This window comes from Misgurnus anguillicaudatus, chromosome 9, assembly GCF_027580225.2.
Source record: "Misgurnus anguillicaudatus chromosome 9, ASM2758022v2, whole genome shotgun sequence".
Taxonomy (NCBI): Eukaryota; Metazoa; Chordata; class Actinopteri; order Cypriniformes; family Cobitidae; genus Misgurnus; species Misgurnus anguillicaudatus.
Genome location: NC_073345.2, coordinates 35,641,387 through 35,657,417, shown reverse-complemented (window position 1 = coordinate 35,657,417; position 16,031 = coordinate 35,641,387). Strand labels below are relative to the sequence as shown.

General features: G+C 35.9%; 1 protein-coding gene across 1 annotated transcript; it reads right to left on the bottom strand.

Moving 5' to 3' along the window:
- Positions 1 to 46: 46 nt before the first annotated feature.
- Positions 47 to 15,824, bottom strand: st8sia3 (ST8 alpha-N-acetyl-neuraminide alpha-2,8-sialyltransferase 3). The gene is made up of 4 exons (XM_055179401.2): positions 15,347 to 15,824; positions 11,776 to 11,895; positions 10,732 to 11,289; positions 47 to 4,867 (listed from the first exon to the last, which is right to left on the bottom strand). The coding sequence occupies exons 1-4, from the start codon at positions 15,508 to 15,510 to the stop codon at positions 4,585 to 4,587; spliced, it is 1,125 nt and encodes a 374-aa protein (XP_055035376.1). The 5' UTR covers positions 15,511 to 15,824; the 3' UTR covers positions 47 to 4,584.
- Between the last annotated feature and the right edge of the window lie 207 nt (positions 15,825 to 16,031).

The following is a 16,031-nucleotide window of genomic DNA, read 5'->3' as shown; positions in this document are numbered from 1 at the left end:
AATAATAAATAAATAATGTACTTTTTCATTAAAATATTATTTCTGATATATTTAAAAACTTTTATTATCCCATATGTTCATACAGTACAGAATACAATATATTAACTGATGCATTTGACACAACTTTAATCTCATAAGTTTATTTTTGTCACATTCTCTCTGCTGAACAGCCAAAAACATTAATAATAATTTACATTCAAAGTGATTCAACTATGATTCGAAATATTAAGAAAATAATATTTCATAAACAGACTCAGTGTTGGCATTTCTAGTATTGTTTAAAAATCTAGAAGGATCTGATTGATATTTAAGAAACTCAAGATCTGGTGTCAGAAGCACGCGTCTTACAATCCAAACACACATTGAAATCATTGAAACAAAGACACAAACAATCTGTTTCTGAAAAGATCAATATCACTGAGAGATTTAAACAGCTGACTGACAGAAAATGCCAATACTGTATACGGTACAGAGAGTAAAACTGAAAGCAAAAGTTCAGAATGGGTTATGTGTCTAAATAAAGCAGGTTATTTTCGAATCAAATGAAAATGACAAAGAAGAAAATACATAAACACTTCCATAATACAACATCTGTGTGTGTGTACATGAGACACAGAGGAAAGCTGAAAAAACTTTACACACAGTTGAGAGAAAGTGCTTTGGTAAATGTTGTTATAACTTTATTACTCAAAATGCACATTCATCAGTATCTTATTTTTAGTTTTATACAGTAAACGTATTGCATTAAAGCATGATGGATACATTGTTTACTAACATTACTCTCAGTGATAATCAGGCAATAAACCGAGACAGATGAATCAATTTGACAAGTGGCTTCAGCGAAATGTTTCAGAGTTTCAGCGTTTTGCAAATAGAGCTTCAGTAATATGATCAGGAATTAGAGCATGTGCCCTGTCTCAGCCAATCAAATCAGTCTGTTAATCATCTCAGCCAATCAATTTGTTTGTTAATCCGCTTGCTCTTGCAAAACAAATTTGCATGTGTAAACCATTTTAGAAAAGTTTTCCTGGTTGAAGGAACGGCCTTTCTCTAGCTGATCACTGCAGATTAAAACACTTGAATAACTACAAAAGTCAGGAAACTAACTTTTCAACTAATATTAAGGTTACACTCACATACACTCACCTAAAGGATTATTAGGAACACCATACTAATACCGTGTTTGACTCCCTTTCGCCTTTCAGAACAAGGTGCTAAAAGCATTCTTTTGAAATGTTGGCCCATATTAATAGGATAGCATCTTGCAGTTGATGGAGATTTGTGTGATGCACACCCAGGGCACGAAGCTTCCGTTCCACCACATCCCAAAGATGCTCTATTGGGTTGAGATCTGGTGACTGTGGAGGCCATTTTAGTACAGTGAACTCATTGTCATGTTCAACAAAACCAATTTGAAGTGATTCGAGCTTTGTGACATGTTGCATTATCCTGCTGGAAGTAGCCATCAGAGGATGAGTACATGGTGGCCATAAAGGGATGGACATGGTCAGAAACAATGCTCAGGTAGGCCGTGGCATTAAAACAATGCCCAATTGGCACTAAGGGATCTAAAGTGTGCCAAGAAAACATTACCGCCCCCACACCATTATACCATTGCATTAATGAGAAATTGAACATGTGTTCCTAATAATCCTTTAGGTGAGTGTAGCTCTTCATTAATAAACTTTTAAATGACAATCTTGGTTCATTAATATTTAAGTTTGTGACCCTGGAGCACAAAACTAGTCGCGCAGGTATATCAGCAATAGACAACAATACATTGTATGGGTCAAAATTGTAGATTTTTCTTTTATGCCAATGGATAAAGATCATGTTACATAAAAATATTTTGTAAATTTTCTTCTTTAAATATATAAAAATGTATTTATCATTAGTATGTGTTGCTAAGGTCTTCAACTTTAAAGGTGATTTTCTCAATATTTGGATTTTTTTCACCACCAGATTCTAGATTTTCAAATGCTGTACACTGTCAAAAAAAATGCAGCATTTTTGTCAAATAAACATACATTTTTATGTTACTTTAACTTAACAAATTAAGTTAAACAATTTAAACGTATTTTTATAAGTTATGTCTACTTATCACAGGTCAAAACTTAAAATACTAGGTTTAATTGACTTGCAAAACCAAATTGGTTTAACTTCATGCTGCATTTTTTTACAGTGTAGTTGTATCTTGACCAAATACACTGTACAAAATACTTTGCTGCCCCAACATTTTTTGCTAAATCAACTCAGATTTACAAGTCATGTCAACAGGGATGAGTTGTCACAACTTATAAAATACAGTTGAGAAAAGTCAACTTAATTTTATAAGTTATAACAACTCATCTGCAGTTATAACAACTCAAGATAAATAATAGTAAGTTGAAATGACTTGTAAATCCGAGCCGATTCAACAAAAAAATTTAAGGCAGCAACGTATTTCCCACAATGTATTGTCCTATTCTAACAAAAAATCTTATTTCTTCAGCTTTCAGATGATGTATAAATCTCAATAAAAAGACACTTATGACTGGTTTTGTGGTTTAGGGTCACATATGTGTTATAAAACTCAAGGCTGTGCTACAGCATTTTTGTCAAATCAACATATATTTTCATGTTACTTTAACTTAAAAAATTAAGTTAAACAATTTCAATTTGATTTTATAAGTTATGTCAACTTATCAAAAGACAAAACTTAAAAAAGTAGGTTGAATTGACTTGCAAAACTTGAAGTTGTATTAACTTCATGCTGCATAAATTTATTGTGAATAAAAACATCCTCTGGCATTGCTTATCTTCCCAATATAACATCATTTCTCATACCTCACTGCTTAACTCAGTGTGTTTATTGTGTTATATCTCCTGCATTATTTATAGGTACTTCTGTATTTGATATTGATTCGGTTTTAAAGGTAACGGCCACATTGTTCGGACTAAGAATTTATTTCAATTAAACATTTCAAATCGAAGATGGGACATGGATGAGTGGTCTTTGTGGTTAGAGGAAATTCATTTACAGTAAGCTGTCAGTAAGCTGTTTACAGTAATGTGTTTGACATTCACTCAATCTTACAGAAAAGTCATAAAAACAACTGTTATTAATCTTATCAATATGTATTTAATGTTTATATATCTTAATATATTATAATGCATCTAAAAAAACTTTCTAAATCGACTGACCACTTTGCCATACAACACACACACGCACATGCGCACACATAGTGGCTGACACATCCCAGCAAGCAAATTTGTATTTAAAAGACATCTAATAGCCAAAAAATAAATGAAATTAAATAAATAAATGAAAGCAAACATATTTGAATCACTGTTGACTTTGCTTACATGTTGGAATAAGTTATTTTGGCAACAACGACATGTAACCAAATTCAAGTTTATTTTGGCTAGAAGTGGGTTACTCATAACCGTACGGTATCGGGTCTATAGTTAACCTAGATGCTAAAATAATGATTATTGCTTGCTTGGATGTGCACACATTCATGAAATCGCAATTACACATTTGTCTTGAATAAAGGGAAAACATTTCTCTTTAAATAGTAATCATATGCAAATAAACATATTTCATGTCTCTCATGAAGAGAGTCCCGCCTTCCAGTTTGGTAACTGAATGGACTGACACAAGTCCTGTTCAATTAAAATGCAGTAAACATTGTAAAATACAACACCCAGAGCCTATCAACCAACTGTATCCATGCATTAATTTAACAGATGAGCTGTGAGATCTCAGAAAACATTCAGTAGATACGTGTAGTGTCTTCATAGCCATCTTTCAGTCCTGTATGAGAAACTAGATTCTTCTCAAAATATAACTTTACTTATAGATATCTGTAGAAACCCGTTGCGAAGGTATTTGAAGCGCTTACTGCACTGTTTTGCGGTTGCTAAGATGTTTTAGGGTGATCATACGTGACATTTTTCCATGACACGTCCTGGCCAGGATTTCGGGGTGCGTCTTCTGGAAGTCGTATTTTGGCGACCGCATACGTCATTGGCACGTATGGTCACCCTATTGTAGCCTGTTGCTATGCGATTGTTAGATTGTTGCAAGCGGTCGTTTACAGGTTCAGGTCACAAGATTGCATTCATACGCACTACAGATTTGACTCGGGTCTCTTCTTCACTGTGTGTCTATGGGATCTTTTCACCCATTTTATTAAAAATCATTCACTTAGTCTGCTAGGTTAGAACGTAATGGCACATTTCAGTTTCTTGGCTGTAGCACAAACAGTACAAATCCAGATACATGCCAAAGAGAAATATTTTGGATGGCTAAAATTGTAGAGTATATTAAGTGCTTTTTAAATGCGATATATTCAATAATATTAGTATTATATTGTAACATGATGCTGTTTAATAAACTGAAGTGATAAAGCCTTGAGCGGATTGATCATCAATACTCACACAATCATTAATATCATGAGTTACCAACAATACCATCATCGGCTTGACGTTGATATTTGCAGAATAAAACTCACGCTGGCCCAAATCACGACAAACGTTCATTAGCAGAAGCAAGCGACCCACGGTCCTGACCTTTGACCCTTTGTTTCTGACCCCTGACCTCTAGGTGCAGTGAGAGAGGCTGAGTTTCAGGATGCCTTCTGTGTGCATTTTGAAGAGCAGTTTGAACTCGGTGGGCAGCTGGTGTGATTCCTGCCACTTGGTGGTAAACTTGGTTCCCTTCTTGTCGTAGTAATGATACGGCAGCTCTTTCCCTGTGTTTGGATCCCAGCCGAAGGGCCAGAAGCCGTACAGATGAACCTGCTCGCACATAGAGGAGGCCAATGTGAACATCAGGATCCCTGTACTCAGACGCTTCGGGGACAGATGCTTGGTCTTCCAATACCTGCGGACAGAGAATATTTGACATTGTTAATTTTTTACTTTTTTAATTGCTTGTAAAAGAACAAAGAAAAGTTCATATAAAGTAACATGTTAGTTTCATTATTAATTTGAGTTGTTTTTTTAACTTCTTTTTTGTTGTTGTTGAGAAAAACAAGGTGGAAAAAGGATGAGCAAAATCAATAAGTGTGAATCAGCATCCAGGTGAATCTCACAAAATGTTTTTCTTTTGAATGAAAGGGTGTTTATGTTAAAGGGGACATTTAACAAAACTTTTTAAGATGTCAAATAAATCTTTGTTGTCCCCAGAGTACAAATGTGAAGTTTTAGCTCAAAATCTCATACAGATATCTTATTATAACATGTTAAAATTGCCACTTTGTAGGTGTGAACAAAAATATGCAGTTTTTGTGTGTGTCCTTTAACATGCAAATAAGCTGATCTCTGTACTATATGGCAGTATCGTGGTTGGATAGTGCAGATTAAGGGGCGGTATTATTATAATAAGATCCCCTTCTGACATCACAAGGGCAGCCAAGTTACTGAGTTGTTTTTTGTCACATTTTCTAGGTTGATAGAAGCACTGAGGACCCAATTCTAGCACTTAAACATGAAAAAGTCAGATTTTTATGATATGTCCCCTTTAAAGATAATGGGCTCTATCATACACCCTGTGCAATGCAGCGCAATGCACGACGCAAGTGTATTTTGCTAGTTTCAACCTGGCGCAATGATAATTTTCACGTTTTGGGCCATGTTGTTTAAATGGCAAATGCATTTGCGTCCAATTTTGCGCCCATGGGCGTTCGGGTATGAAAACGAGGTGTGTTCAGGCGCATTGTTGGTGCGTTGCTATTTTGAGGCAACTAAAATAGACTACGCCATTGACCAACAAAAACCTGGTCTAAAGTCTAAAGTCAATGGCACAATATTGTTTTTGTTATTTAAAGAGCGCATTAGTAATATGCGACTATAAAGAGACGACAACGCGGGTATGCTTATCACACACATGAATGTGCAGCAGCACAAAAACGCAAAAATGTAAAAGATTATTATTGAGTCTCTTGGAGATAAATGAGGACCGATTATAAGACGTTAGAAGGCGCAAAGAGCTGCTTCACCTGTAACCTGGTAAGTAAACAAATGCTTTGCTTTAAACAAATGCGTCTATTTTTAAATGTTTTTTAAATGCTACCTTACGGATTTATTGTATATGATGACTCTATCTATACCTGTAGATATTATGAGATCAGATGAGAAACATTTTAAGTAATGCTTTGTAAAAATCCCATGGCACTGTCCGAGTGCTGAAACGCTTCGGCTCTCCGCACGTTTGTAAATTCTTTATCTCTTGTTTGTATTTTTTTTAGAGTACAAAATTTCTTGAATATTTGCAAATCATTTTATGAGATTAAAATGATTATGTAGGATATCAATACATTTACAGCAATTAAAATCCAGCTATTTGTACTTCCATGACAAAAAAAAAACGGCGTTAAAAGGTTTTAATCCAAAAAATTAAAATTTCAATAAAAATGAAAACAAAAAACTTTTTTTTACATTATTCTTAAACTGGTGGTCTTCTTCCTTCGCTTAGTTTTTCAGTTTACAAAGTCCATCATCTAAATAGGGATTACACATAGCGCCAGCACAACTGGCTATTAAAGGGGATGAGAGATAAGACTCTCATATTGCACGTTACGCCCAAAACACACCCATTACTCATTACGAAAATAGGAACAATCCTTTTCGACCGTGCGCTGGGCGCACAAACCAGTTTTCTCATCGTTAAATTAGCAAAAGTGGCATTAGACACGCCCATTTAGACCGTGCGCTTTAGACAATGCGCTTAGATCGTTAAAATAGGGCTCATAATGTCACAATGCAAAAAGATACAATTTTAAAAAGCACAATCCTGTGTGGAGATATTTCCTTCAACTAAATGCCCCAAAAGCTCAGTTCTGAGATGAAATGTGACCTAAGCTCATCATGAGATTCATCCATTTATGTGAAACTTGAATCCATTTGAACCCAAACCAAAATCTTTCCATTACAGATGAACTTAAAACCTCAGACACTTCAGACCCCTGCAAAGACCTGTCACCAACACCAACTAAAAACCTGATGCCTAAATGCATTGTGAAACAAACCAAATGTGCTCATATTCCATGTTTACAGTTAACGCTTGTAAAGCATGGCACACTAAACAGTTGTTACCCATAAACCCCCAGGAAACAAAGCTAATGTGTCTCGACAAAAGTGGCACATGTGTTTGCTGGAAAAATGTGATATGGAAAGAAACGACACATTCATGAAGGTCGTGTGTGTGTGTGTTTGTGCTTTTAAGCTTCACACTAGAGTTTTGCTCAGAGCAAGGTTAGTTCAACCACCATCTCTAATGCAACACTTACAGCACTGATTAACCGAGCGAGCGAGAGACACAGAGAAAGAGAGAGAGAGACTACATTTGGCTGATGCTTTTGAGACTTATAGTGCGTTACAAGGTATACATTTTTATCAATATGTGGTTTCTCTGGGTTCGAACCCATGACGTTCTGAACTGCTAACACAATGCTCAACCACTGAGCTATACAGGAGCACAAGATAACCTAGTGAACTCTCTTGCCAGGCAACTTCCCCACTGAAATTAAACTTTATAAACGAGTGATTTTAACACACTGTATATAAGCAGCACCTCTGTGTTGGGGGTAACGCATTACAAGTAACGTGCATTACGTAATAATATTACTTTTCTGAAGTAACGAGTACAGTAACGCATTACTTTATAAATGTACATATTAATATTTAAGTTACTTTTTTGAAAAAGTAATGCAAGTTACTTTTCAGTTTAATTAATTAGATAAAAAAATTATGTACTGAATTAAACTAAATGTAGTCATGTAGAATTACGCAATCTATGCGCGCCTTAGTGGGAACAGTTTGAATCAGAAATGGAGATGGCAGGCCAGAGCTTGACATTTTTGAGATGAAAATATGGAATTTCTGAATGCAGAACTCATAAAACAACACATGCAAGGCCAAGTAAGAAAAAGTAACGCAAAAGTAACTAACGTAACATAAGTATTACTTTCCATGAAAAGTAACTAAGTAACACAATTAGTTACTTTTGCAGGGAGTAACTTAATATTGTAATGCATTACTTTTAAAAGTAACTTTCCCCAACACTGTAAATGAGAGCCAGTAGGTTTTGAAACTGGGCAAACGTGAATTGGGTTTGCTTTGTGTGTGTCCTCTATAACATTTAGCCCCAATATCTGTTAAAGGTTCCAATGGAGCTCATGAGCCTCTTACAGGGGTTCATTCTGTCAGATAGACTCACTTTAATTGGATTGAATAATATTACAGGACAACAGCTCACACTGAATGATGGGTTAAACCTCAGTACACACACACACACACACACACACACACACACACACACACACACACAGCAGCGCTCATAATCTCATCTTTCCCTCACTTTATAATCTTTTATTTCATTGATTTCTTCGGTCAAAATGGTTACTTTCATATACAGTTTCTTTGATATACAGTGAAGTCCAAATCTCATAGACAACTAAAACAATTACAGTAGTTGATTCTTTTGAAACGCTCACTATAAAGGTTACTAATGTTTCACTATAAAAACTGAAAATGTCTTTGACTTTTAATAACTGAAGCATTAGAAAATCATTTGTGCTTTAATAACATTAATGACGCAAGATAATCTAACCTCTTGTAAATAAAGTTAACTAAATGAACAAATCACAAACTTTTTATCATTGTGATTGATTACCATATTTTCAAACTAGTATGTATCAGTGGCGAGGTCAGAAATGTTAAACTGAGTGGACCTTAATAGGGTGACCCTCAATGCCTTCTCTTAAATTACATCATTTTACAATATAGTGGTTAAACGGATTACATTTTTTGAGTCATGGATTGAATAATTTTCGAATCAGCATGAAGGGATTTGCAAGGTTTAGTAACACATGCAAGTGATAAACTTTCTATATAATTAAATAATTATTTCTTTCTGAATGATGCACATTTTTTATTATTAGTATTAAAGAGATTATTATCATTTATGCGTGATTTATTTTGCTTTTTCATAAAATTATTTGGTGTCTCTTCTGACTGGGTGGGCCAGCCGTCAATCTGAGTGGCTTTGGACCTTATGTAGCCTCGCCACTGGTATGTACATATTTCAAGGTATCCCAAAAATTAAAATGATCCTCTTGTTAATGTCAGTCATATCTCAATCGTGTGATACTATTGCCTCAGACTGTATTCATAGGAATCAGATCTATTTTAACTAAAAGCGCAGCAGCTCATTTGCATTTACACAAAAACAGCATTTTTCTCCCACCCAAATAGGGGCATTTACATGCTACAACAAATGATCTGTGGGGTATTTTGAGCCGAAACTTAACATACACATTCTGGGCACATTTATATTACATCTTGTAAAAATAATCTTTAACAAACCTGTAGTGAAAGAAGGTTCTTTAGACCAGTGTTTTTCAAATTGGGGGCCGCGAGATGGTGCCAGGGGGGCCCAGTTTTATGACATTTTATGAAATACATTATTTTATCATGAATTCTGTGTAATTAAACCTAAAAATAAGGCCACTAACCAAAAGCACTACTTTTTGGTATAATTTAATGTTTTTTTTAATTAAAATGTTGAGTTTTAGAACAATTTTTTGTCACAAATTTTCTTTGGGGGCCGCAAAGGAATGCACCGTACACAAGGGGGGCCGCACGCTGAAAAAGTTTGGGAGCCACTGCTTTAGACTATTACAAGGTATGAAAGAAATGGTTCTTTCAAAAACATTTGACTAAATGGTTCATTGGGAAACCAAAATAGCTTTTTCTAGGGCATCACTGTAAAGAACCTTTTGTAGCACCTTATTTTTTTTTAAGTGTAATTTACAGAATACAATGGTAGATCATTTTAATACTATGTCCAACAACCCATTGGAAGTACTGAGGATACTGCAAAACACATGGTCACTTTAATGTTTTCATATTTTTGGACATTTACCTAGTCAGAAAAATGGTACCTATCTATAACTGGGGTGGTACCTTTTCAAAAAGTACAACTTTGCACCTACCATGGTAGCACTATGTTATTCTTTGAAGTACCACAGTGGAACTGGAATATGGTAATTATTTAGTACATACATCAAAGTACCACCTGATAACATCACAATACTGTTGTGCCCTTATGAATTTTTTTGTGGTTGTAAAATTGTAGTAACTACTCTTTCCCTGCCATTGTTTTTAAAAACAAGTTGTCAGGCTGCGGCAGCATTTTTTATGATTTTCACAAAGTTTAATGCCTTTCAGAAAATGGTCTTCTTTAAATATATAAACATACAACATATCAATTGCTTTCAAACAAAAAAAACCTTTTCATTCTACCTTCGTTTGTTCTCTTTTTATTATTGCCTCTCAAATATAGGTAGGTTTCTTCAAAAATACCAAATTTTGAGCAAAAAGCTGAGATAATTGCGTTTTTATGAAGGACTTTTGATAGAGATCCGATTCAGAGCGATAATCAAAATATACATGTAGTGTAGTTTGAACTGTGTGACCTAAGGGGTTGCTTCCGGGTTTTATAAGTTGGGTAAGAGTGCCACTTGATAGATAATAGCGGAAATACAGATTGCTGGAAAAACTTGTCAGTGTCAGGGAAGTGTTTTTTCTTAATTGACGAGTTAACTGCGGGAAATAGTTAACTTTAGTAAAACCATGTTTAATTTTCGTAAAAGTGAAGCCAAAACACATGCTATAATATAACATGGCTAGCGAATGATAAACACACAGGCCACTATCGTAATGATAAAACACTCCGAGTCTTACCTGTTTACGTACTGCATAATGTTTCCTGGCCAGGCTAACTTCACTTTAAGCTCACCCTTGTGCTCTACAAAAAAATCGACGAGTGTGCGCGTAACCGTTGCGGACGTGTGGAAGAAAAAGGCGGGAATCCACAGGATGGCACCATCGAGCTTCTTCAGACTCAAGAAGAAGTTGTTTCTGTCCTGTATGGTCAAGAGGTTGTTGTAGTATTTCTCCAGAATGCTGGGGTTGAAGGTCGTGAGGTTCGTCCTGCGGCCCACGTCTTTACGGAAGACCTCGGTGGGAGCGAAGTTGCAGCGGAAGACGAAGTCGTACTTGTCGATTTCCGGACCGCAGCGGCTGCCGGTGAGGATCCCGCTGTTGCCGATGACGGCACAGGTGTTATAGCGCTTGTTGATGATCGGAGAAGAATCTGGAAGCAAAGACCTGAGGTTCTCCCCGATGGAGAAGACGTATTTGTGACTGGAGTAGTCGTAGTGCATCAGCTGACCCACTCGCACGCTGCTTTTGATAAGGGTAAAGTTGTGTGGAACGTCAATGTATTGGGCGATTTCTTTACTGAAACACAGAAGAATATCAGAACGTTGAAATGCAAACACTGATCACCATAATGGTGGTTTGTTGAAATTGAAACTCAATTGTGCTGTCAATTATTATTTTTCTTTTTCGCTGCACTAAATGGCAGTGCTATGGTTGGATAGTGCAGATTAATAGGCAATAATATTGTAATAAGATCCCCTTTTAAGATTTTCATAATTTGTCCCTTTAATTAAAAATGCATAAAATAACCCTTTATTTTGATATTTACTCTCATTATTCAGTCTCATGCAAAGCATGCTGGGAACTGGAAATCCCTGCCCAGTTTTAGCAATATTTATTTTTTATTATAAAACAAATTATTCATGTAGTCCCAACTTAAATAAGTCAATTTCCAATATTTCCAATATTGTATTGGATTAAAGCAGCAAAAAAAAAATTCAGTTTACTGTATATGAATAAAATCATTCCCATCTTCTGACTGTTGTATATGTGTGTGATGTTCACCTCAGGTCTACATAAGCAGAATTATTAAACCTCCAGTTATTGGACTCCTGCAGGTTTTCATTGAGAGCGTTATTGAGGGACGTGAAGGCAGGGTCCACAAACTTCATTGCCAGTTGGGACCTGATGAGAAGAAGCACAAAGGAAACAGACATCAGAAACAAAAACTGTTTCTGTTCTTCTTCACAGGAAGAGTTCGCCCCGATGTGCCCCTGATGGCAGATGTTAAAAGTGGTTTCAATCAATTCAGAGGGATCCAGCAGCCTGTCATTCACCCCCCGCCCGGGGCGTTCGATGCCCAGTCTAATTAAAGCACCGCTTTTAGACACAACGCCTGCTCGCTTTCTCACTCTCATTTGTTAAAGCTTGTTCCGTTTCATTAACAAACTTATTTAAGTCTGGATTAGCGCTGTAGAGGTCAGAGTCTCGTGTTGTTTTACAGCCCGCTGAGTCTGTAAGAAAGGTGTTTTTAAGAAATACACAAAAGCTTATAATCAGTTTTTCATCAAGTCTAATAGTGATGCACCGGCTTGACTTTGTGTGAAGTAACCTAAAGGTTTTATGTTTGAAGTCTACAAGAATTGATTCACTTTTGTCTAAGTTACTTCATGTGTAACTTCTAACAAATCCACGCAATTCAGAAATTTAATTTTTAACATAAAATAACTTAAAGAGCACCTATTTTCCGCTTCATGTTTTTACATTTCCTTTGGTGTGTAAGTGTATATTAGTACATGCTAACGATATGCAAAAGGTACAAACCCCAAAGTAAATGATGACGCGAGTTATCATCTCCAACGTAAATCTCTTTTCTTGGACTACAACAAACACATTGATTGTAGGTAACAGTTTACTTCCTGGGATTGGTAATGTAGTAAAGACCGACATTATCATAATTCCTCCCACTTCGGACTCACAGTCTGTAAGTTAACTCCTGTTAGCAACCGAATCGTTCAAACATGGTAAGGAGCGTCACATTTCCTGCTGACATCAGAGGTATTCAGACCAATCACAACGTACAGATTAGCTGGCCAATCAGGGACACAGAGCTGTTTCACATCCGTGCGTTTCAGGAAGAGAGTGAAATCTAGAAATGTACGGTATGTGGAAAATAATGTTTTTTTAACCATAAACCATGTGAACACATTGTATTATACCAAATACACAAAATAACCTTGTTTTTTTAGCAATGAAATAGGCGCACTTTGAAGGAATACTTCACTTTCATAAACAAAATCCCAATCATTTACTCACCCCAATGTCATGCAAAATGTTTATGTTTTCATTATTTAGTCGAAAGAAAGTTGTTTTGTGGCAAAATGAGGATGGTTTTGCTAGATAAGACCCTTATGCCTCGGTTGGGATTGTTTAGCATTGAAACTGTAAACTGTTGAGGTTCACTAAAGTTCACTATATGGAGAAAAATCCTGCAATGTTTTCATCAAAAAACGGAATTTCTTCTCGACTGAACAAAGAAAGATATAAACATCTTGGATGAAATGGGGGTGAGTAAATTATCTGGAACTTTTTTATGAAAGTGGAATATATCTAAAATTAGGGTGCTATAATATTCAATCCCTAGATAAGTTCAGTTTTTAATTTAATATAAGTGGCACACACACACACACACACACACACACACACACACACACACACACACACACACACACACACACACACACACACACACACACAACACACAAACAGAGAGAGAGAGAAGTGAAACTCTTCTTGACATCATTAAATGATTTTATGCTGAACTGAAGTAAGCAGCTCTGCTGGTTTGAAGTCTCATCTCTGGCAGAAGTTTAAATAACTCAGACTAACAGATCTGAGTAACATATGGTCAACCTCCCGCCTGATCATCCGTGTAATCTCATGACTCTTGCCATAAAACCTTGAGTGAACTAAACCGGATGTGATTATAGCTGATATGAAACAGACAGAAGAGTAAATCAGCACCAAGGACAGCGACTTAACCACCAGAACAACATCATCACAACCAGTGATGGGCAGTAACTAGTAGTAATAATATTATACTTTCCCTTGTAACTAGTAGTGTAACTAATTAAAAAATTTTTGTAATAATATTACCATTCCAAAAAAATCTAGTTACTAGTCATTAGTAGTAGTTATTAGGAAGCCAGCTCTTTTTCGTTCTGCCAATATGTTTGGTTGGTTCCACCTGCTTGAGGCCTGTTGCAGATTTTAGTATACATGTTACGGCTTTATTAAATTACACAAGTTGTTTAAAAAAATAGTTTGAGACAGTAATTTATCTTTAATTTTCATGGATTCAAAGATTGTGAAAATTATGCAATTACCAATTTTTTTTGGTGTAATGGAAAAGAAATGTAACTAGTAGTGTAACCAATTAGCCTACTGTTGGTCGGGAGTAATGATTAAAGTTATAACATTACTTTTAAAAAGAGTAACTAGTTACTAACACTTTAAGTAGTCTTTCTTACACCATAACACAGAGTAACACCAACTTTTATAAGAATTCATTACAAATATAAATATTCATATTTGTTTTTAATGAACGATGATGGCGCTTACATTAAAGGTCCCATATTGTCAAAACTGAAATTTTGTGGCTTTTTCATGATAATGAGGTCTAGGGGCTACGTAAGCATAGATGTATAAAGGCTAGATGTGTTACAGCGGAGTCTCTAACGTCATCACCTGGCGGCCATCTTACTACAGGCAGCTCGCTCACTCTTAACATTGAGTTTTAATGGTGCAGGTACTTTTAAATGACCATAACTTGCTCAATTTTCAACAAATTTTTACACAATTTGGTTTCTTAAAATGTTATTAACATGGCTATACTTCTAGATGATTTAATATGTTTCATGAAAAAAAATTTTTTTTTTGTATAAGTATGCAGTGTAAATTAAGCAAGTTATGGTCATTTAAAAGTACCTGCACTATTAAAACTCAATGCTACGAGTGAGCGAACTGCCTGTGGTAAGATGGCCGCCAAATGCAGACGTTCCACTAAATTGCCCAGCAGCGCAGGTATTTTACTCATAAAACAACAGGCCTATCAGAAGAGAGGCTCATGAATATTACTTATTACAGTCCAAAACTACCTGTTTTTGGCCAAGCTCCTGAAAGAGGAGCTGTAAAAAATATAGAGAGATTGTTTTTGGCATATAAACTGCAAATATATATTCTTAAGGACATCATAACCTAAAATATAACCCTTAAAAGCCTTGAAATATGGGACCTTTAAAACATAACAACAATTTTGATTATATTGGAAAAATAAGATATAAGCCAAAAAGCTGATTGTTTGGAAATCCTTACTCTGCGAAATATGAGAATCTAGGCTATTTCACATTCATGAGGTAGAAGTTAAAACTGATCTGCGCATGCGCACTGTGCATTATGACAACAGGCCTTTACAAAATCACTGTACATCACAGAGAAATAAAACATGATTACATCAAAGCCAAAACTTAATGACCACGTGAAGGCTGATATATTCAAACATGCGGATTAAAGCTGGTTTCCCATTGAATTAGAGACACACAACCTCATCATAACATTAATAAACAAGCTAACATACCGAAATCCCGCATGAAACATGTACATCCGCGGTCCTCCGACAATGGCGTATTTCGGGGATGTGAAGATGAAATCTTTCTTTATCGACACGTAACTGATCAATGATAAAATAAGCAAAGCGACGCTGAACATCACCAGACCCAAAACACTGACGACCCGAACCATCTCAGCCCCAAACCCAGCGATCACACACGGAGAATAAACATCATGAATGTGTTCAGCATCATTTTAGATGATGATGTTGGATGAAGGATGCGGATGCTGCGGTCCGCCGCGTCTCCCTTTAGCATCAGACGCTCGCATCTTTCTCTCGCTCTCTCTCTCTCTCTGTTTGAGATCTGTGTTTGGGTTAAAACATCACCGCTCAGATTGAAGCTTTTCCCGTCAAATGCATTAACTCGAGCTGATATTTAAAGGAGACTCGACCTCTATTCACAGGTCTGGCCGAGAAATAAACAAACGGAAGTGACAGAGACTCCACGGACACGAAAGGGTTACACATGTTATCCTGTTTATGCATAAATCTATATACTCAACTAAATTGATATAGGCCTACATTTTGAGACCATTATAGTGGTTGTGCCTAAAGATGTTTTGTTAATATTGATCATATCTGTTTTTATATTTTGTCAGATTTATAGATAAAGTTGAGTTTGTAAACATTTTACCCAGTTACCCCGTCATCC